The sequence below is a fragment of the Panthera leo genome, chromosome A1 (assembly GCF_018350215.1).
Source record: "Panthera leo isolate Ple1 chromosome A1, P.leo_Ple1_pat1.1, whole genome shotgun sequence".
NCBI lineage: Eukaryota > Metazoa > Chordata > Mammalia > Carnivora > Felidae > Panthera > Panthera leo.
Genome location: NC_056679.1, coordinates 177,602,033 through 177,625,314, shown reverse-complemented (window position 1 = coordinate 177,625,314; position 23,282 = coordinate 177,602,033). Strand labels below are relative to the sequence as shown.

Sequence of the window (23,282 nt, the reverse complement as noted above, 5' to 3'; positions counted from 1 at the left end):
CCAGTATTAAATTTTTCAACCTGTTGATGTGAACAAGATAATTAGGGGATTCCTTAAAAAATGCACCAATGCCCAGGGGGGGGGGGGGGGGGGCGTCCTCAGTTTGTCCAGGTGTAGCTTGTTTAGAATACTAATTTTCAGGCTCACTCCCAAAGAATCTTAATTGAGATCTATGTATTTAAGTCATATGGTTTCTTCACAGGTCAGAACATTCTTAGCAACGTTAAAGATTAGGAACTGCACTGCCTCAGAGACTGGACTCACACATAACCCTCCACACTCGTTTAGAGGGCTGTTAACACTGGTCTTCGAGCTAGAGAACCCTGCCTTACCACTTCTTCCATTTGGGCACCTTGCTTCATCTCTTCTGGACTGTTGTCTTGTCTCCAAAGTGGGGGTAGTCACATCTGCCACACAGGATCTTACGTGGGGGCACACTGTGGATATAAAGCCCTTATAAAATCTTGTGTATCTGGAGCAATCAGGCCCGGTTCCTGCCCAGCTCGTATGGAAGGGGTTCACTCAGTCCCCAAATGCCCCCCAAATGGCCCCCAAATGACAAAGAGTGGTTTCAACTTCAGAGATGTTTTCTCAGAAAGGAAAGAACTATAAAAGCGGTTGAGTAAGTCTGGACAGCAACTACATCCTTTCTCCCCAACAAAGAATAATCAGTAATCTACAGCTTCTGGCACCTGAAGCTTAAACTTTGGGGAAACAATGAACTCCGAGCCCAAGCCTTCAGGCAAGTAAAAATCCCGAGGTGGTTATGTCTGTCTGGAAGTCTGCGAGGCACGAAGTGATGGAGAAAGGTGAACCCAGCTGCTCTCTGGGTCACTTGCAACCGGCTCGCTCTCCATACCTAGTACAGCCAAGGGCTGCCGTCGCCATTTTGCAGGGTGGGCAGCGCAGGCTTCTGGCGCTAGGCCGGCCCGCCAGAACCGGGGAGGACGTGGAAGGGTTGGAGGGGGGTAGCGCGCGCTACCAGGAGAAAGCACGCGTGCGCACAGGCGGTGCCGGCGGAGGGGTGGGGCCGGGGTACGAGTGCGCCTGCTCGGTGGGAGCCCGCGAAGTACCTGGAGGAGGTGGGGGGCGAGGTAGAAAGGAGTGGGGTTGAAGAGCGCTTGCGCGGGAAGGCGACCGTCCAGGGAGGGGGGGGCTCCCGAGCACGCGCGTGGAGACGGGACTTGGGAAGCTCTCGCGAGATCTTCACGGTGCTATATATGTGCGCAGGGAGCCCGCGTCCTTTCCCTGGTGTGATTCCGTCCTGCGCGGCTGTTCTGTGGAACAGTAGTCGTTTCTCTCCGTCCGCCTTCTCTCCCACCTAAGTGCGTGCCACCACCTCATGGAAGATTCGATGGACATGGACATGAGCCCCCTGAGGCCCCAGAACTATCTTTTCGGTAAGTGCTGGGGGGTTGGGGCGAGGCCGAGCGGGGCCTGGTGGCTTTGAGGTGGGGGGGCGGGAAACCCACTGAGGCCTGGGCTGGTAGAGAAACCTGGGCTGGTAGAGGGAGGGAAGCGGGCCGCTGGGGCCTTGCAGCCTAAGGGATGGGAGGCCGGGAGGGGAGAACTGAAGCATGAAGCGGTGGAAGGAGGGGCGGCCTGAAGCCTGGGGCGTGAGCGATCCGAGGCCCAGGGCCTGAGGTAACGTAGAACCGGCCTGCCGAGGGGTCGGCTTTGCTTGGAGCACACGGTAGGGCCACGGGCATTATTTTCCCTTGGAGTGTGTGATTCCGTAGGCTTGTGATTCTTGGCTGGGGTCATTGATGCCGGGTCCCGGCGTCCGGCTGGAGGTTGTGGGGGTCCGTGGTGTGCGGCAGTGGCTGCTTTTCTGGGGGAAAGGATACTTAGAGCCCGGCGTTGGCCTCAGGCCTGAGGAGTCTGGAGCCCTACAGCGGAGATTCAGTCCCGGTGCCTCGGCCGCTTACGGGGGGAGGGGAGGCGCGGCCGGGCGTGAGGAGGCCGCAACCGCTGGGAGCACGTGGTTGCCACGTGGTTGGGGGAAGGAGGGGGGTGTGGGCACTACATCCGGGGCTCCCTGGTGTCTTGTCACTCCGGAGCCTGGGATCCTGGGGCTTAATTGAAACTGTTAGGCGGGAAATGTTGGGTGAAGTGGCGAGTAGAGCCAAGATTCTGGAAGTCTTTGTTCGGTGCTTAACATCTACGATGGCAGATCTCAATTACAGAGCACTTTTCCTGTCTCATATTGGTAAATGGAAATTAGCCCACTTTGCAGGTGACGATGCTCGTGCTCAGAACTGAAGTGACTCAATGAAGGTTGTACTTGTAGTTAGAGACTAGATAGATCTAAAGCAAGACCCTTGTCTCTATGCGTTATTTGTAAGTATATGTATGTTTATTATTTTTTTTGGAGGGAAGCTGGTGGAAACAGCCTTCTGTGCGGCATTGAGCAAACAGCCTTTTTGAGAAGATAGGAGATGTGTGTAGGTTTCAGTTTGAGTCCATAAGATCTGATACAATTTTGGAATCTCGACCTCCCTTCCCTCCAGAACTCCAGTACCATAGTAGAAAGCGACCAGCTTTGGTTTTTGAATATTAAGTGAAATTGATTGTCGTAGCCATATCTTTGTCAGTCAGGCTGTGAAATAGTGCAAATTTGGTTACACATTTTTTTTTTAATATACCATGCTGAGATGTGTTAATTGAGATAACATTTAGGCATTTATGTACCCGTAACTGTTAGATGACAATTAAATGGAATCCTATAATTAAAATGTTATTCTGTCGGTACTTGAAACAACTTGCCTATTGATGGAATGGGAGTAGATAACTCCTACATTAAGTAAGGCTCTTTTGACTAGCTGGGGTTTCTGGTCAGTATACGGTATTAACCCTTTCTATTGGAAATATCCTTATGATATAGCTAATCTTAAACATAATTTGAGCATAATTTAATGCATATCATTTCTGTTAACTTTAAGGATGGGATATTGATCCCTGTGCCAAGTTTTGATCCATGTTTGTAGTTTTTCCCTTGTAAATACAAATTCACGTAGGTGTTTGTGTAACCATTCATTTCTAAATTTGCCACTTGTCCTGTGTAGTTAGGTAGGTAATTTTTTTTTAAACAGTGCGATTTTATCAACCTTGTATATTAGACTTAGTTTCAGATACTGGTTTCAGTTTTTACTAAACTTTTGGGCCTGTTTCTACCTAAGAATGTAATAGTGTAGCTGAAAATGAGATAGTATAGTGGGGAAGTGGAATTTATAAAGCCCTGTATGGATGTTATTTGATATTTATAGACACTTGTGTTTAAGAAACCCAGGAAGAGATACTTCTGCCTTGCCATCTGGTAGCTAGAATAGTGGAAAATCTGTTCACAAATTAACTGTTTTTTTTTGGTTACCCTCAGTTAAGTTTCAGAGCTAATTCTTTTTTGTTGTTGCTTTTTTCCCCTTTTCAGGTTGTGAACTAAAGGCTGACAAAGATTATCACTTTAAAGTGGATAATGATGAAAACGAGCACCAGTTATCTTTAAGAACGGTAAGTTAAACTTTTCAAAATAAACTATTTAACCTTTCTTGATTTCAGTCTATTCCTGTTTGTGTGACTTAATAACTTTGCAATAGTATTTTTTATAACTGAGTATTGTATGTATTTGCTTATGTACCTGTGGTGTAAAACTTGGCCTCTTTACCTCTCATTTAGTAATCACGCAAAGTTCTGTCACACTACTGTTAGGCTGCACATATTTATGTACTTTGCTTCTTTGGCTGCATTGTAAAGCCCTTTAAGGCAGTGATAAATGTTTTTTGTCCTCTATAGTGACTAGCCTGTAGTCTTTTCTGCCTAGTTTGCAGTCAGTGGTCAGTAAACGTTAGGTGATCCATACTGTGGGTAGATGATAACCTATAACAATGCCATCAAATTTTTATGCGTTTCAAATTTGAGTATGAGAAATGATTGGCAAGGCCACATAAAACTTGAGACAACGTTGTGCACAAATTAGTTTTCCATCAGTGTTGATACTGGGTTTATAATTCTCGTTTTTCTTTTTTCCAGACAAATTTTGGGGGGATTTTAAAGTAGAATAAAAGTTGAAGTAACTTTTTGTTCACAGGTCAGTTTAGGAGCTGGTGCAAAGGATGAATTGCACATTGTTGAAGCAGAGGCAATGAATTATGAAGGCAGTCCAATTAAAGTCACACTGGCAACTTTGAAAATGTCTGTACAGCCAACGGTAAGGGCACTTACTGCTGGATTTTATGTTAAGGTCTAATTCTGTTGTGTTAAGGTAGGTGCCCTTTAGGTTACTACACCAAGGGCATTGAAGAAGGAATTTTCTTTGCTACTTCTAGTAACAGTGGCTGTGTCTTATGTCACTGTGGGGTTGAATGGTCAACTCTTGAACATAGTGGTTTGCTACCTGTTAGAGGTGAGAAACAGGTTCACTGGTTTGTTCATTTGGTTTATGAGTTTGCCTATATACATTTTTGTAAGTCTGTTATGAACAGGTATTTATACCAAATACTTTTGTTTTCACAGTATTTAGTTGATTTTTAAAAGTTTTTCCTTTTCAGGTTTCCCTTGGGGGCTTTGAAATAACACCACCGGTGGTCTTACGGTTGAAATGCGGTTCAGGGCCTGTGCATATTAGTGGACAGCACTTAGTAGGTATGTTATGTATTGTGCTGTTTATTCTCTCTTAATGCAGTTAACTTTGTTCCCAATTTGGACTTTGTAAAGCATGCTTAGTTTTAGTACTGCTGTCTTTATTAATAGGTTGAAGTGGAAATAGAGTAACTTAAACTGGAAAAGCCTGTTTTTTTGTTGTTGTTTTTGTTTTTCATTTAAAGCCTAGTAGAGTGCTGGCCTTCAAAGTTGCTTTTTAAAAAAAATTTTGGGGGGCGCCTGGGTGGCGCAGTCGGTTAAGCGTCCGACTTCAGCCAGGTCACGATCTCGCGGTCTGTGAGTTCGAGCCCCGCGTCAGGCTCTGGGCTGATGGCTCGGAGCCTGGAGCCTGTTTCCGATTCTGTGTCTCCCTCTCTCTCTGCCCCTCCCCTGTTCATGCTCTGTCTCTCTCTGTCCCAAAAATAAATAAAAAAAAAAAAAAAAAAACGTTGAAAAAAAAAAAAAATTTTGGTTCCCTATTTGCTGTTTTCATAGTTCTTTTTTAATGTTCATTTAAAATTTTTAAATGCTTCTTACTGTATGTTGTGCTCTTTTTTCTGAGTTCTTGCTTGTTGGTTGAGTTTTATTCGTAGCTAATAAATAATTTTTTATTTTAGCTGTGGAGGAAGATGCAGAGTCAGAAGATGAAGAGGAAGAGGATGTGAAACTCCTTAGTATATCTGGAAAGCGTTCTGCCCCTGGAAGTGGTAGCAAGGTTCCACAGGTATAGGTGTAAAGATCTCTCTTATTTTGGCCTTTGGTTTGGTGATTAAGATCAGCACTTGTATATGAGTATGTGTGTATATATTTACATATATATATATTTTTTTTTTTTTATAAGAAAAAAGTAAAACTTGCTGCCGATGAAGATGATGATGAAGATGACGATGATGACGATGATGATGAAGAGTAAGTATGTTCTAGAAACTTGATGTAGCTGTATGGAGAGTAGTTTATGAAAGTTATTTACCACAGTCCTCCATGAAATTAAGTAAGAGTTTAATTAAAGAAAGGGTAAATGATCAGTGGTTGTCACTGCATTACATTAGCTGAGTTGAAGGATACTATTGGGATTAAGAACCTTTAAAATGCAGTGTGGGAGTGCTTCTGTCAGTTAAATGTTCTTCTTCCAGCTCAGGTCTTGATCTCACGGTTGGTTCGAGCCCTGTGTCAGGCCCTGTGCTGACAGCTCAGAGCCTGGAGGCTGCTTCAGATTGTGTCTCCCCCTCTCTGCCCCTCCCCTGCTGTTGGCTCTTTTTCTCAGAAACATTAACAAAAAGTTAAAAAAGAAAAGTTGCAGTGTGTTGCAAATTTTCAAGAGTATGCAGCATTTCCCAAACGTGTCCGACTAGATAACTTTTTTTTCTGAGGAAGATTTAGTGAACATGTGATTAGGTGTGTCTTCCACTGAACAGTTTATGATGAATGGTTTGGGTGAAAAGAGAATCTGAATAGCTCCAACAACATTTGTTTTGTGGGTTGTTACTTAACGTAACGAATTCCCTCCCCCCACCCCCCCAAAGGATTTTGGCCCTTGGTTCTCTGATTGTTACTGATAAAATTTTTGTAAAAGAGATTAAGATTTTCTTGGAAAGGATTTGATAGGTTTATTAAATTTGGTTAGGCTAAGTAAACAGTTACATGCCCACTAAAGAATAAAATGGTATTTATAATTGGTCTTTCCTATTTCCAGTAATGTCAGTAATCTGTAATAAGTTGAACTTTTAATTGACAGCTTTGTTTCTGAGTTCCCAGGTTGGTCCATATATATTTATTGAAAACATAATTCGAATAGAACATAGGAAAGACTGATCAAACATGGACTAGTTAATGATCATATCTGGGAGTTAGGTTTTCAGTAACCTCAAGTAGCCAACCTGGTAGTTCTTTAAAAAGCCCTTTGGGCAGGACAGTGAAGGCAGAAAGTAGGAAAAGTGAGTTGAATGCTTAACAAAATTCAAAATTACTTGCATATCAAATTTAAAACAATATAGTTGGTACTTTATTGTTAACTGCTTTTGAGTATAGTTATCAGTAAGAATTAAAGTGATACACTCCAAGAGAAATAGGGGAAATGGGCTTAAAACAAATGAGAAATATGGATGGTGTATATGGATGGTGTATGGTGCTTAGTTATATTTGAGTTTATTTAGTCCTTGATTTCAGGTTACCTTTGTCTAGGTATACTGTCTATGCACAGTAGCATATTCACTGAGGAGAAAATCTCTTCTAGGAAGAAAGGCTTTTGAGTAGGGACCTGATTGTTACCTTCAATCTGCTTGGGTTTTGAAGGATTTCCTGTCTTTAAAATGGGGATTTTTCCTGATACAACCACAACGTAGAGTAGTCTCTGTTCTTCCATGTTCCAAGTTGCCTTTAGGTTTGGTAGTGTGGGAAGAATGAAGTGTGTGTGTATCTGTTAAGGCCCAAGTTAGTTTTCATGGAAGGGAAGAAGGGGTAAAGGGGTGGGTAGTCAGATAACGTATAGGGTAGAGATGGTTAAATAAAACCGCTTATGACAGTGGTTTTATAGAAATCATTGTCATTCTTGTTTCTAGTGTGGGGAGGCACATAAAGGGATTGGGTTCTAAGCCAAAATTGACAGAATCACTGTTTAAAATAAAGGACTGTATCTATGGCTTTGTATGTATTACATGATACTTGACCATTTTAACCCAATTCTGAAAAGATGGGTGTTTCCTTTGGTTGCACATAGATGAAGTTGCTCCTGTTTTAAATTTAGAGATTACGTAGTAAGGAAGAGAAGGAAAGGAAACTTTAAAAAAATTTTTTTTGAATGTTTATTATTTTTGAAGGAAAGAGCGTGAGCAGGGGAGGAGCAGAGAGAAAGGGAGACACAGGATCCAAAGCAGGTTCCAGGCTCTGAGCTGTCAGCACAGAGCCTGACGGGGCTCGAACTCACGAACTGTGAGATCATGACCTGAGCCGAAGTCAGACGCTTAACCAACTGAGCCACCCAGGCGCCTTGAAGAATAACTTTTTGACTAGTTATGTCGTCCAAAATCATTCTATAATCACTTCCTTCACCTGGCTCTACTCAACCACTGTTTCTCATCTTTAATAGAATTGGTTATTTTGCATATTTAATGTAAATGGAATCATACAATACGTGATTTATGACGGTTTTAAAAGAACCATTTACATTGGGGCACCTCGGTGACTCAGTTGGTTAAGTATCCAACTCTTGATTTTAGCTCAGGTCATAGTCTCATGGTTTGTGGGATCACGCCCTACTTGGGATTCTTTCTCTCTGCCCCTCTCCTGCTTGCGTGTGCATGGTGTCTCTCAAAAAGAAATACACAACTTAAAAAAATTATTTATGTTGAAGCATTCCTAGTACAGTAAAACCTTGGTTTGCAGGCATAATTTATTCCAGAAACATGTTTGCAACCCACAGCACTCATAGATCAGTGAATTTCCTCATAAGAAATAGTGGAAACTCAGATGATTCGTCCCACAATGCAAAAATATTCATATGAAAATGATTATAATACTGGATTATAATACAAAATAATAAAGAAAATACAAAACATAAAGAGAATTTAACCTGCACTTGGAAAACCTTCATAGCTGGTGTGAGGGAGACGAGAGGAGGGTTATTTTATTGTGTAGGATGACTTTCACTACCAGTAATGGCATCACTGCTATCTATTGGCTCAGTGGAATCTTTTTTACAGTACAGTATTAATAAACTTGTCATCTATTGTATTTAGTGTAACTGGCAATAAAGCAGCAGAGGAAAGGGTCTGTATCTGCCGGCAGCCTGACCTAGAATGAAGCAAAGGAGCAAAGGATTGTCCATAGGCGCTTTGAAGTGACAAAAAATAGCCTAGTGCCAGTTGTGGGCACCTTCCAACATTTTGAAACATCACTGATTTCTACCAAACACTGTGACCTGAGACCAATCATCCGAGCATAGGAGACAATCACCCCCAATCCTACAGAGCGAACCATTGGTTTAGTTGTGAGATACAATGTTTGGTGTCACGTACTATTCTTAACTACAGACATCACTGGTTTATCAAGTTAATTTATTATAGACATGTTTGCTCGTCTTGTGGAACGCTCACAGAACAAGTTATTCACAATCCAAGGTTTGTGTCTTGATTTTTTTCTAGATTATTGAGTTAAAAGAGGGTTTTTTTTTGTTTGTTTATTTCTGAGAGAGCGTGGGCATGCTGGGGAGGGGCAGAGAGGGAGAGAGAACACATCTCAGGCAGGTTCCCAGCTGTCAGCACAGAGTCCCATGTGGGGCTGAAACTCACAGAACTGTGGGATCATGATCTGAGCTGAACTGACTGAGCCACCTAGGTATCCCAGTGTTAGTTTTCTTTTAATGTTTTGGGACAAGTCCCTTATCAGATACATACAATTCGTAAATATTTTCTTCCATTCTTTGGGTTGTCTTTCCACTCTTCAGTGGTATCCTTTGCACAAAAATTTTTTTCTTTTTCTTTTTCTTTTTTTTTTTTTTTTGAAGCATAGTTGACAACACAGTGTTATATTAGCTTACATTTTTTTTTAAGGTTTTATGAAGTCCAGTTTGTTAGCTTGTGCTTTTGGTGTCAAACCTAAAAATTTAGACCCTTGGTCCATTTTGAATCACTTTTTGTACATGGTGAGGTAGAGGACTAACTTAAATTCTGCATGTGGATTTCTAGTTGTCCCAGCACTATTTATTAGCCTTTCAACTCTTGAATTTTATTGGTATAGGTCTATCCTTCTGCTAAAACAATTGTCCTGGTTTGTAGTTCTTGTGGGTTTCTTTTGAAAATACTGAATCCTAACTTTGTTCTTTTTCAAGTTTGTTGTTGGCTGCTCTCGGTTCCTTGAATTTTGATGCAAATTTTAGGATCAATTTCTATAGAGAAGCCAGCAGGGACTCAAGGATTTCGATGAACCTGTAGATTAATAGAGTTGCCACCTCAGTAAAATATTTCTACTGATCTGTGAACATTACATGTGTTTATTTTAATTTCTTTAAACTATAATCTCCACTTTGTAAAATTTTTATGCCTTTTAATTGTAAAAACATAATTCTCATTTTAACCATTTTTTTTTTTTAAAGTGTACAGTTCAGGAATGTTATCCATATTCACATTGTTTGACAGGTCTCAAACTCTTGTAGTAATACTGAAAATCTCATGAAATGAAAACAACTCATTTCTATCTTCAGCCCCTGGCAACCACCATTCTACTTTCGGTTCTATAAAGAGTATAAAGATTACTTTTGGTGTGTTATATTAAGTGGGATTGTACAGTATGTTTCTTTTTGTGACTGTCTTATTTCAGTTAATGTCCTCAAGATTTATTCATCTTCAGCATGTGACAGGAATTCATTAAAATAGCATATTCCAAGAATGTAAATTGTGATAACTGTCAAAAACCTCAAATATTCCATTAAATATATAGAACATTTTTAAAATCTATTTGATTGTTAATGGACATGTGAGTTGCTTCTACCTCTTGGAAATTGTGAATAATGCTATAATGATGATGAATGGACAAATATCTCTTAAGATCCTGCTTTCAGTTCTTTTTGTCGAAAGTTCAAAATTTCTTAACACCTTGATTTGATTGTCTAAACTTGTTGATTCATTGGCTCTTCTATGAAATTGGTTCATAGCCAGTTTCTACATAGGCTTTTTGGTTTATGAGTGTGTTGAATCAGTAATAATGACTCATTTCATTTGTAGTGATGATGATGATGATTTTGATGATGAGGAAGCTGAAGAAAAGGCTCCAGTAAAGAAAGTAAGTAGGATACAATGGTACAGGGTTGCCAGAAGTTGCTAGTAACAAATGATGATAGATAAATTTTTGTGCTCTTCACTTGTAGTTAATGAAAGCTGGCTTGGGAGGAGTTAATGATCTAATACTTTAAAAATTAGCCCTGAGTTGGGGTAGTCTTAAGATTTCCTAGTAGTGGACAGTGATCTACTTTTTTACCCATGTGGCCTTCTCCCACTTTAAAACTTTGGTCAGAATTTTTTTTTTTTTTTTTTTTTTTTGGTTTTAGCAAACTACTACTTTTATATGGTTTGGGGCAGTTACGTAGGAGGGCATTGATTAAGATTAATTTATAATTGCAGTCTATACGAGATACTCCAGCCAAAAATGCACAAAAATCTAACCAGAATGGAAAAGACTCAAAACCATCAACACCAAGATCAAAAGTAAGTGGCATCATATACCTAAACACAGCCTTTGTTGAGGTAGTTAGGAAAGTTAAAAGTTCTGTGGAAGAAGGTAGTCTGAAATTTGATAGTGCTTGGAGAACACCTGTAATTGATGTCTTACAGCACTAAAATATGCTTGTTGGTAATCATTGTCCTATATGTATCATTCCTGGCATTCTAGTGGAAGAGAAAGCCAGCACAAAGATTTTATTGTGTTAGAGTTGTCTCCTGTAAGGAATCTTGTTTGTTGAAAGATATTATTTATGGCATACCAGAGTTTCTCAACCCTGGCTGCATGTTAGAACCTAATAGCAGCTTAAAGGAACCACAATACCTGGTCTTGGAGGTTACTATTTAAAAGCTATGGGAATGGGTATCAGGCATCTAGCTGCATTGACTTGCTTAATTCTTGGAGCCTTATGCTTTCAATTTTGATGGTATCCTTTTTAAATGTGAACTAATCTGATGTGAAATATAAAAGCAAACTCAAACTATTCTATTTTTTAAGGAATGATTTTAAGAATATAATTGTTTAGTCATGAATTAATTTATGATACCTGAATTCTGGTTGTATACATTTTACAAGGAAGGATTGTAAATAATGCTTTTCTTGAGAAAATCCATGTATGTAGGATGGGTTTTAACAGTATATGTAAGTGTATACACTTACAACCTTTCGAAATTCAACTTGTTTTTCAGGGTCAAGAATCTTTCAAAAAACAGGAAAAGACTCCCAAAACACCGAAAGGACCTAGTTCTGTAGAAGACATTAAAGCAAAAATGCAAGCAAGTATAGAAAAAGTGAGTAAAATGATCTTTCCTGAAGAAACTTGATAAAGGTATATTTCCCCCTCTCTTAAACACCATTGTGAAGGCTTGGAACAAGATTGTTCCTTATTGTTTTTCCTTGATGTATCTGTCCCTTATGTGCTCTTGGTTTTCAGAAGTGTATTACTTATTATTTACATTCATTTCTAGTCTCAGTGATTTTTTTTTTTTTTTTTTTTTTTTTTTGTGTATTTGAAGTTACATGTATATTCTTTCATAAAAGAAATACAAGTAAGTTGATTTTAAGATTTGTCTCTGACTTCGGATGTTAAAAATTCAATGAGAACATTTTCCTTTCTTTTCGTAAGATGCTACAGAACCAGCAGAGGGCGTATGAGTCTTACAAAATTGCAAGCTGCTGGTTGCTTGGTATAGTTAAAAAAAAAAACCTAATTTGAGTCCTTTTATTTGCCTTTTACACCAAGGTATTACCAGTCAATATATGTGGATCTTTGACCAATATGCTTATATTTAGTTGCCTTTTGTCTTAAATAGTGGAAACAGAAGAAATTTGCTCTCATCCTGCTGCTTACTTGACCGGAGAACTAAACTTCTTAAACTAGTGAATTTGGACTTGTAGAAAATGGAATGGAATGATCAGTTTAAATGTATTCAAACATTTGAGAAAAGCTAGAATTCTGAGAGTTACATAATATTAGACCCCAGTTTTTGAGAATAAACACGGGATGGTGAGGAAAAGTTGCTCCTTTGCCCATGTTTTTCCTGTGTTTTCTAGGTTCTACCTGGCTTCAGTAGATTTCCTTGTGCAGTGAAGAGTCAGTTGGAAGAATAACATTTAGAACCAGAATGTATTATGTATTGTTTTTGCTTTAGTAATACTGTAAACCTTTCTAGTCTTCTGGTGTCATTGCTTTATATTTATCCCTTTCACACAGTGCTAAAATGACCTCTTTAGATAACCCTCCCCCACCATTTTAATATGGACCTATCTCCTTGGTTTAATTACAGGCGAATTGAACAGTCCTGGGCACTACTGGTAAATTAAGCCCCAAGCTGGGGAGAGAGGAAAAGGAGAGAGAAATGTAGTCCATACTGAGTGTCATCAACAATCCAGACTGAAGTCTTCTATTTTAATCTCAAATCTCCTTTCCTGATTTGCCACCCACCCACGCCCCCTTCCAGGCTGGAAGCAATCTCATTCTTAGTCTCCTAAAGCACTTTCTTTTGGCTGCTGTGATTTCAGTGAACATTATACCTTCTATGATTTGTGCATTTGCCTCACCTCTTTGACCATGTTTTAATCACCTTTGTTTGTATCTCCTTAGCTGCTCAATAAATATTTGAATGAATCAAATAAGAATGTATGTGGCAAATAATTTGAAAATGGAAATGACAGGTTTATTTTCTAGGTTATAGAGGCAATTTAAGAATCCCATACCATATTTCTGATCACTTATTTTGTGCTATGATTCCTTTGGCATTCTGAAACCTTGGTCTTTTTAAAATGCATAGATGTTTCAGGTTACAAGAAAAAGTAAAATTTAGTTACCAAAATAAGGAACAAAGACAATATACTTAGTATGTTAAATAAGATAATTCAAAAGTAGAAATGACTGTAAACCCCAAGATATTTGCAGTAATTGCAGTCTTTGAAAATATTTGATGAAATATTTTGAAAATAACTTGGTGTTAGTACTGTTGTGATTCATCCCCTATGTCTATAACTGAAGGAGGTGCCAAGTTTTAGAGATCAGTGAAATGTAGGACTAATTTTTGTCCCGTTTGGACTTCATATACCTCTTGAACTGACTTCCAGGTTAGCGTTGTGCTGGACTTAGGTTCTTAGTATGTATTAAGTGATGTTCAGTTTTGATCTCTTTGCGGTACTCAAGGGGTATACATTTGCTTTACATTTGGTTTGGGGTAGTATATAATAGAGTAGGCAGTCAAGCTGACATATTTGAGTGCCTGAGAATCTGTTGTAGCTCATATTTTATATTTTTAGGGTGGTTGGAGAGAATTTGAAATTTTGACAAACCTATCAATATAGGAGTACTATGAAAGACTCAGGTTCTAAATATTGTTGCCTAATAGGTCTTTCTGGGCCTAAAAACTCAGTATTAAAATGAAAGAGTTGAAGGGGCAAGGAACCAATGGTCCATGTAAGAGTATGCAAAACTGTGAGGAATTTCATAATATCTCGAAAACAGTGTTCCTATACTTAAACGCAATAATGCTTTTGTCTCCTAGGGTGGTTCTCTTCCCAAAGTGGAAGCCAAGTTCATCAATTATGTGAAGAATTGCTTCCGGATGACTGACCAAGAGGTAACTGAATTTTCAGGAGACCTGACCAAATCCAAATTTTTTATTGTGATTTATTTATGATTATTTTCTTTAAGTGTTGGCTTCTTTTAAAAGGTTCCTAACCACAGACTATTACACTTCAGATTAAGTACATGGAAACTCTTAAGAATTTAGTTGGCAGAGATTGAGAAGATAACTTCTTAGTACATTTTTCTCAGTTTTTATATAGTTGGTAAATTATCTCTTCGTTACTGAGCGCAGTTTTACTCTGTTGGCTAAAGAAATGTGCTGTGGTTTCCTTGCTCCATTTGACTATTTGAGGTAGTCTGGTCTTTTGCTTTATTGTGTGCTTGGGAAACACATTTTGCTGAAATCGACCTAATGTGTAAAATCAGGAAGCAAGAAGTCAAATTAGTTAATACTCAATGTAGTAGCTTGAATCAGCTGTTAATTTGTGTTATATATTATTTTGTTAGTAGAAATTGATGCATTTATTTTTATTGTCTTATGGTTGCTGACTCAAATGTAAGGAAAATGTAAAAACAGGTAAGGGTGCTAGGTATCTTGTATATACAGAACATATGCTGTGTTAAATGGTTTTTGTCAGGAATCAATCCCTAAGCCTCCTGTGTCCAACTTTTTTCAGTAAATGAAATTTGTCCTTTTGAGGTAATTTTCTGCAGCAGTAGGTAGCACTTAAATCATTTACATGGCAGCACTATTTTTCTCCAATTTGAAATCCTTTCAATGTTTCAACACTGTTTACTAATACTTTGGAAGTTAGCCTTGATTGATATGGCTGTGAGATGAAATTCAAGTTTTTACTCTTTTGGTTGCTATTCTGTTTATATGTACTTGAACCCCAAAATGCAAGTGAATTCTGTGAGTTTTCTGAATACTGGACATTTGTTAAAAGTCTGTGAAACTGCAGTATACAATTGTCCAGTATTGCAAATAGTGGAAAGATGCATGCACTAACAAGGAAGCCTAAGACGTGATTTCTCCCGCCAGTACCAAAGAAAGTGGTGAAATAAAGTGTGTGATTAAGAAAAATTCAGAGAAGATAAAATAATAACCAAAGTTGTAAAGGCCTTCCACAAATGGTATAGTATCAGTCTTGGAGCTAAAATAACTGAATTCACTGTTACCAGAAGTATTTTCTGACTCTAAAACTGGAAGCATACTGGGCAGGTGCCTGGGTGGCTCAGCCTCTGTTTGAGCATCGGACTCTTGATTTTTGGCTTAGGTCATGATCCAGGGTTGTTGGATAGAGCCCCATGTGGACCTGAGTGTGGAGCCTGCCCCGGATTCATTCTTTCTTTCTCTGCCCCTCTCCCCTCATACACATGTGCTCTCTTCTCTTTCTAAAACTAAAATAAAAAACAAAACTGGAAGCATATTTTGAAGTGCCAGGATGAAATTTCTACAGTATTAAAAAGTAGTTTCATTTATTATTGTAGAGATTATCAAAGCTTAAATGCTTCACGTTTTTATGGCGTGCCTACATATACAAGTAATCACAATGTATAAAATATTGCCATTGCTCGTATAGTTTTCCTTGTGAAAAAGTTGCTTATGAGGATTTGGCTAGTAAAATCCCTTCCAGATGGGACTTGAGAAATACTAGTAAGTCTTTGTATAAGCTCTTGAATTAAGAGCTAATGAAAACAACTGTAGTTTTTGTGGAGAAACCATAGATCAAAGTTTGGTAAATGTTTATTTAAAGGTATTGTTTACTCAAAACTGATTCTACAAAATTCTGAGTGACCAGGAAGATTTTATGAGACTCTCAACATTTGATATTCATTTCCCTTGCATTTGAAACCCAGTGGCTGTTGAAAAACAGTATCCTATGTATTTGAAGCACTAAAATCATATTTTGGGAGAAGAGGCTCTAAATGTTCTTAGTGACATTTTTTAAACAGTACATCAAATAAAGGTTACTTTCTTAGTTTTAAATGACTGTTTAGCAGGATTATGTAAATTCAGAGATAGTCAAAGAACTCACTGACCTGTATTTTATTGTTTTAAAGGAATTTGTTGAATCCTGTAAAGAACTGACAAACATGAAGACTATTTTTTATCTCTTTACTTTTTAAAAGGTTTTATTTTGGAGTAATCTCTCTACCCAATGTAGGGTTTGAACCCACAACCTTGAGATCGAGTCACATGCTACACTGACTGAGCCAGCCAGGCACCCCAGGACTTAAAAGAACATTATTTATGGATAGGAAACGAAATGCGAACTTGAAGTGTATAACAACTACACTTAATCATGACTCATTTGAAGAATAATTCTTTCGCATGGATGTTCATACTAGTATGAGAACAAGTATAGATTTCATGTATTGAAGTAAGGCATAGAAGTGGAGGGATGCTTTTTTTTTTGTCAGTAGACAACATTTAAATCCTTAAATTTAAGGAATGGAAAAGCAGGTGATGCCTTAGAATAGAAGACGGGTGTTTTAAGTGCTTTAACACATCAGATAAGAACAAGGGCTGAGTAGTTAATCTAGTGTATTTCAAGTACACATAATATTTTCGTATGTGTTCTACAGGCTTAGAACTAAGTATATGTAACTGTGTTAACAGAAATTTTATTTAACTGCATTTTCTGTATTTTTATGTGCTAAGTCTGGCAGCCCTGAGCAGAGGACATAGGCACCATTGGCCAAACTGGCCTCTCTGCTCTTTCATTTCATTTATGTAAGCTGTTAAATGCATACTAGTACCATTGATTTCGTTTACAAAGATTCACATGACTTTATGTCTTTTTTGAAGTATTTGAAAGTAAATTATGTCTGAGTATAAATTCCCTTGCAATCAGTTCTTAATTATCTAGAGTTGAACCTTTTTGGTGGTAGGATGAAAAATAATAGGTATGTTGAACTGTACAAAGAAACATGGTTTAATTTATTGGTGTCTGTGAAGTGTTGTGGTTCTTTTAACCACATTTCTTTTTTTGTTTTCCAGGCTATTCAAGATCTCTGGCAGTGGAGGAAGTCTCTTTAAGAAAATAGTTTAAACAGTTTGTTAAAATTTTCCGTCTTATTTCATTTCTGTAACAGTTGATATCTGGCTGTCCTTTTTATAATGCAGAGTGAGAACTTTCCCTACCGTGTCTGATAAATGTTGTCCAGGTTCCATTGCCAAGAATGTGTTGTCCAAAATGCCTGTTTAGTTTTTAAAGATGGAGCTCCACCCTTTGCTTGGTTTTAAGTATGTATGGAATGTTATGATAGGACATAGTAGTAGTGGTGGTCAGACAAATGGAAATGGTGGGGAGACAAAAATATACATGTGAAATAAACTCAGTATTTTAATAAAGTAGCACTGTTTCTCTTTCTATTATTTACCCTTAAACTTTGTCAAAGAACTAGCTGTACATAGTTAAAAGTATCAGATAACACCTAAAAATCCCCTGAGAAACAGTCCTTGCCCTAAACCCTTTAAATTGTTCCTGCTTCTTAATTTTTCATCGTGAGCATTTAATGCTTCTACTTTCCTACCTCCTGATAATGGTTGATAATTGTGGTCATGCAGGCGTGTTTCCAGATGTTCGGTCAGGCCACCTATCCACGTACCCAGCCTTTTCACTGGTAAAATCTGGCATGTTAAACAGCTTGTAGCAGGCTTTCTTAACTTCGGTTCTTCATCTAAACCAGAACAGAAGATGAATTCTGTTGACCTTTTTCTCAGTTTGCCCAAAATAGCACATAATTTATACATTTGTAGATCCTTGGGAGAAAAGTTAATTTATTGCATGTGGTGGTTACATGAGGACATTCAGAGGCTAATCCTTGGGATCTATGTTTTACCATGTGCCAGTTGCATGATGGTGTCATGGTTAGATTACTGTTCTATTGTTTTGTTGTGGTGTATCCAGTAGTTTGCTAATCTGTGGAGGAGGTATTTTCTGAGTACATAGAATCTGAAAAGTCACTTTTTAACCAAGTTCAGTGCCGCTAAATCTTAGAATTTTAATTGTGCCGTTTTTGTCCTCCTGATGTTTTCATGTGTTCTTTTGTATATGACCAGTTTTTCTGAGAATTCATTTTTAAGATTGTTGTTGGTTTTCTAAAGTTTTTAGGTCTTATTCTGGGCCCTGGGTAAACTGGGTCTGTCCTCCAGAGACTTTTCCAGTTTGGGGCCATTTTCTTGGGAGATTTCAGTCTCTTGCTTAACTTCTATCCGTTCTTAGGCCTTCTGTTTGGTTCTCTTGGATGTTTTTCCTCATTCCTTTCTGTTTAAACTTTAGGAGAAGAGACTATTTTATGTCATCAAAATTGTGTTTTATTTTTTTAACTTCCAAATGCTCTTCCTTGGTGTTTGGGGACATAGTATCTGAAGTCTGAAGAAACTTTTTCACCCCATGCATTGTTTACTCATTTTTTTTCACCTCTCAGTCTTTTTTATATTGATTAGGAGGATTGCTCTTGCTCATCAGGCTGCAGTTGCAGATATTTTGATGGGATGAACAGATACCACCAGCCTTTTAATTTCTTGAGTGTTTTTGGTACAGTAACCTTATTTTGGGAGGTGGGGAAAAGGTTGGTGCAGTACTGTCTTTCTAATCCCAGTTTCCAGGGGTTAGGTGCTTCTTCTAGTCGTTTACTTCAGGTTTTGTTTTTCTTCATTGAGTGTTCCATTTCCTCGCTCCAGGAGGTCTATCCTTGTAGTTTCTCATTTTATACCATTGTTAATGGAGACTCCAATGGAAATGGTGAATGTTCATTGTTCTTCATTTCACTGAACAGTGCCTTTGGCTTAAAGGATGTTTATATTCATGTTTAAAAGATCATTAAGTTGATAGAATTCCAAAACAAGCTACACATGACTTTTTAAAACTTACTGGTGTAAAATAGTGCTACCGTGAGTTAAATACATTAGAGTTGTCGTTCCTTTCCTAGGTAGTGATTTACATTGCAGAATGTGATGATATGGGAGTATATTAGGTAATTAGTTACTTAAAATGTTCAAAAGTAGAAGTGTACTTTTGCATTATGTCTCCAAAATGTAGGTCTGATTTGTTTATTTGAGTAGCTTTGTGTAGAAGTTAACACTTGGGTTTATTATTTCATGGGTACGGATGTAGCAGGAAAATCAAAAGCACTACTCCCTATTCTTAGGGTTGGCCTTACTGGTGACCCTGTACCCTGTTCTTGCTCATAAGATAAAACTAATCAAATCCATCTTCAGTAAAGATTCCAGGTATGTCATGTGCCTCAAAAGTCACTAATAGTGCTTGGTTCTTCTAGACCTCAGCCAACTAAATAAGGTAAGGCTTATGACTAGAAATTCCTCCTTTTCAAGGAGTGCAAATTATTAAGTGACATTAGCCGTACTTAGATCAATATTGGTTTAATTGCTAAAAACAAATGAGGTACTTTGAGAAAACTAAAGTTTTAAAGCATATTTAGCTTTTAAAAATTAGTTTTATGTTAGAGCACCAGCTGGGCAGAGAGGCGAAGGGGGAGAGAGAATCTCAAGCAGACTCCATGTCCAGCATGCAGCCCAACATATGGGGCTCAGTCATGACCTGAGATGAAATCACGAGGTGCTTAACTGAGCCACCCAGGCACTCCACATTTTTAGTTTTCTAAGATAAATAGGAAAAAAACAATTATTTTTCTTTGTCCCTAATACTAATCTTTTTTGATTCATAGTAGAGGGACCTGTAAGAGAAGCTGCTTTGTTCTTAATTTTGAGAATTTATGGATTTGCCAGGAGTAATACTTTTTATATTTAGTACTTTTTGATGGAATAATTCTGGAGTAATACTTTTTGTATTTAGTACTTTTTGATGGAATAATTCTATTTCCCTTCCTTAGGCAAGTCTGCTGAATATGAATGTTTAATGGCTTAGTTCTTAGCAATACCATTCACTGTTCTGCAGACATTTCTTTTAAAATACCCACTTTTATTGTTTCCCTTTGTTCCTGACTTTGAAAAACAGATATTTTAATGTTTTATTCTTTTCACTTACCAATTTTCAGAATGATGGGTTGATGTTCTGGTAACCTCTGGAAGTGTATTGAGTTTTAAGTATCCTGAAATCCTGTATTGGTATTTCACTGTAACTTTTTTGGCTGACAACCACTAGCTTAATGAGGGGAGAGAAAATGTCTAGGGTGTGGGGCTTTTTGAAACTGTCCAAGAAAAGTTGAGGGTCACGTGCACTGATGCTCTGAATCAAAGGTAGTGATCTGGGCTCTGGAGATAAAGGGGTTAAAATTTTTTATTTTGTTGAGTTTTTTAATTCCAGTATAGTTAACAGTAAAGGGTTAATGTTATTTCAGAAAGTCTAAGGCTACCTTCCAGCCAGTTCTTGCCAAAGAGCCAGTTGCTGCTCCCTGACTCATGAATTTGGCAGTTAGAGGTCCTGTTTAATGCTGTGAAAGTTCTAAGTGCTGGTTTTGAGAAAATTGTTGAGGCTTATCTGTGTTAAGGGTCTGCTCTTAACCAAACTACTTGATGCTGTTGAAGGCTTGAGGCTCTGTCCTGGGTTCTTAGGCTGGAGGTTCTCCCATCTGTCTCCAAAATACTTTATTTTAGTCTTATGTTGGGGAGAAGTGGGAAAAAAAATGTCGGATGTTAATTTACTTTCACTCTTGAAAAAGATGGGAGGAATCTAAAATAATTAAATGTATACTGTGTACCAAAGTTCTAAGTGTTTAGGATTAGTAAGTAAGCAAAACAGTTAACTGTCCTGTAGGACTTAACATCCCATTGTACTAGCAGTCAATACACATTCTCAACTCCCTTTAAATTTTCAGTTCTGCGGAAGACAACAAGGGGGTATTACTGGCTTATTACAGCTGGGAACTGAATTAGCACACAGCCATGTAGCCCAAACTGTAGTGGCCTGCATTGGCCTCCCTCACTGCCACAATTGGAACATTCCAACTCATTATCACCTACAGTAACCTTTTGAAAAAATGGATTTTGACCCTTCGTTTCAAAGCCTTTGACAGACTAATTGCATGTCCACACTGGTGAGTACTACTTGGCAATAAGAATGAACAACTGACCATCATCAATGGATGAGGATGAATTTCAACATGAGAGCAAGAGGCCAGACAAAATCGCACATAATACATGGTTCAGTTTATGTTACACTAGAATCTAGTGCCAACAAATGTTAAATTGGGACCAGTGATGGGTGTGGGGAGCCTATGCTTCAGGTTTTTGTTTTGTTTATATTTTGAGAGGAGGGACAGGGAGGGGGAATCCCAGCAGGCTTCACACAGTCCGGCACAGAACCGGATGCAGGGGCGGGGCTTGAACTCAAGAACCTTGAGACCATGACCTGAAGTAAAATCGAGATGCTTGACCGATGCTTAACTGACAGCCATACAGGTACCCCCAGAAAGGTGTTGACATACATACAAACATTTTCCAAACTCACACTTAAAACATACGCACTTAAGAATTGTACATAAATAGTGGCTTTAAAAAAAAAAAAAGGCTTTTGGGTATGTATTGGCCTCTGAGAGCCTACAAGTCATGATTGAGCATTTGCCTGTTTTTACCCTCAACTCTTGCCACTCACCCCTGGCTTAGTCCTTCCTGTCACCTAGCCTTTTTCTCCTTGCAGGCACTTGATGTCTTTTGCTTGGAATATTCCTTTGCATGGCTGGTTCTCCCCACCTTTGTGTCTTAGCCCAAGTATTACCTAGAAGTGTTTTCTTTACCACTGGTTTTCTTCAAAGCCCTGATAACAAGCTAGAATTTCTCTCTTAACTTGCTCATTGCCCATCTTCCCTAGAAGTGAAGTGGCTTTTTATTATTTTTTTATTACTTTTAAGTTTATTTTGGGGAAGGGAGCAGAGAAGGAGAGAGAATCCCAGGCAGGCTCTGTGCTGTCAGTGTAGAGCCTGATGTGGGGCTTGATCCCACCAACCGTGAGAGCTTCACCTGAACCAAAAAATCAGGAGTCAGATGTTTAACAGACTGAGCCACTCAGGTGCCCTCAATGAAGTGGCTTTTTCAGGACAAGAACTTGTCTTTCTTCCCCCATGGCCTGACAGCAGGATCTCCATAAATGGTGATTGAATGAATTGATAAGTGACTACCAAATTAGTATTACATATTAAGTGCTATATGAACATGTCAAATTGAGATAGGAAAACCTCATAAAAGATTCACGTATGGAGTAAGAAAAGTATGAAAACTAGATTTGAGGTGTAAATCTGGAGTCAAGACCTTCTGGTTAGACACCTCTTCAACTGTAAGTTGAGAATGATACTACCTACTTCATGAAATCATAAGTGAAAATCTGAGAATCATAATTACAATTACTAATAACAGCTAAAACCTTTGGAGCCTTCATTATGTGCCAGACTCTGAATGACCTCATTCAGTAACTGGAAACAACTCGGGTTGTTACTGTTCTTAGCCATAGTTTGTAGATGAAGCAGAGTCTCAGACTGTTACTTGCTGGAATTTATAAGTAAATGTTGGAGGCAATATTCAAATCCAGGATTTCTGACTTTTGAGTTGATGCTCTTATTCAGGACTGTTCTCTTGACTGGACCTTTTGGGTCAGCCTTAACTTGGGTGATATTTGTGCAGTTGAAAGACATACTTTATCTGAACATTGGAAAAAGTTGCAAGCATTTTACGTAGAACACAGTTATGTATGCATTCCATTTAAAAGTAACTAATAATAGTATAGCAAGATCAGTCCTTGCAATGAGAATGTCTAAATTGAGTCCAGTGCTTCACACAGGGACCTTTTCATCACCCAGTACCCAGTTTTCAAAAGGTTTTCTGCTCTTGTGTCCAATGCTGAAATAGAGGCTGCCTGTTTAATAAGAGCCTCAGCTTTAAAAGGAACTTAAAACAGCTTGCAGAGAGGACTGATACTTGGAACAGTTGAAATTTCGTATTCCGTAACTGAGAAATAGCGCTGTTTGACAGCAGCTACTTCAGTTTATGCTCTAGTGAAATGAAGGCTGTCAGCTGCCGCCAAGGACACAGGAGGGATCTAGCCCAGATAGCATGGATTTCTGAATTTTGCTTTTTGAGTTTGTTCTTCAGTGTCCTTCCCACTATGACCTCTTTCCCTTAGCATCAGGAAGCCTGCCACTAGAAACTTCACTAGAGAGTGAGGCAGTTGCACATGACAAGAACACCTACAATTCTGAAGTTTGTGGGAAGGACGGGAGTGACGCCTCTGAAGCGGGGAGAGGCGGTGAGAAGAGATGTCCTCATTGTTGACCTGGTTAGAAAAGAACTAAATCGCTTAGTGTGCAAACGGAAGCAAGTCTCAGCCAGGTGGCGGGAGGAGGGCCTGGAGTGGTCGCTGACCAGAGTCCTGCTGGTTGCTTCCTGTAGCCCTCTTGGGCGGGA

At 38.7% G+C, this 23,282-nt stretch overlaps 1 protein-coding gene across 2 annotated transcripts; it reads left to right on the top strand.

Moving 5' to 3' along the window:
• Positions 1 to 1,230: 1,230 nt before the first annotated feature.
• NPM1 (nucleophosmin 1) lies at positions 1,231 to 17,258 on the top strand. 2 transcript variants are annotated; one of them, XM_042946842.1, is made up of 11 exons: positions 1,231 to 1,400; positions 3,428 to 3,507; positions 4,085 to 4,204; positions 4,545 to 4,638; positions 5,253 to 5,359; positions 5,477 to 5,544; positions 10,353 to 10,410; positions 10,749 to 10,832; positions 11,535 to 11,636; positions 13,875 to 13,949; positions 16,902 to 17,258. In XM_042946842.1, the coding sequence occupies exons 1-11, from the start codon at positions 1,343 to 1,345 to the stop codon at positions 16,938 to 16,940; spliced, it is 885 nt and encodes a 294-aa protein (XP_042802776.1). In that variant the 5' UTR covers positions 1,231 to 1,342; the 3' UTR covers positions 16,941 to 17,258. The 2 variants fall into 2 exon arrangements, with proteins under 2 accessions (XP_042802776.1, XP_042802784.1); XM_042946850.1 differs by lacking the exons at positions 13,875 to 13,949; positions 16,902 to 17,258 and adding an exon at positions 12,633 to 12,960.
• The last annotated feature ends 6,024 nt before the right edge of the window (positions 17,259 to 23,282 follow it).

Bases quoted from the DNA above. Each gene is read 5' to 3' on its own strand.
- NPM1 (XM_042946842.1), top strand. From the start codon at position 1,343: ATGGAAGATTCGATGGACATGGACATGAGCCCCCTGAGGCCCCAGAAC. The intron at 4,205-4,544 runs GTAAGGGCACTT...TTTCCTTTTCAG, and splicing joins AAATGTCTGTACAGCCAACG to GTTTCCCTTGGGGGCTTTGA. The intron at 10,411-10,748 runs GTAAGTAGGATA...TTATAATTGCAG, and splicing joins AAAAGGCTCCAGTAAAGAAA to TCTATACGAGATACTCCAGC.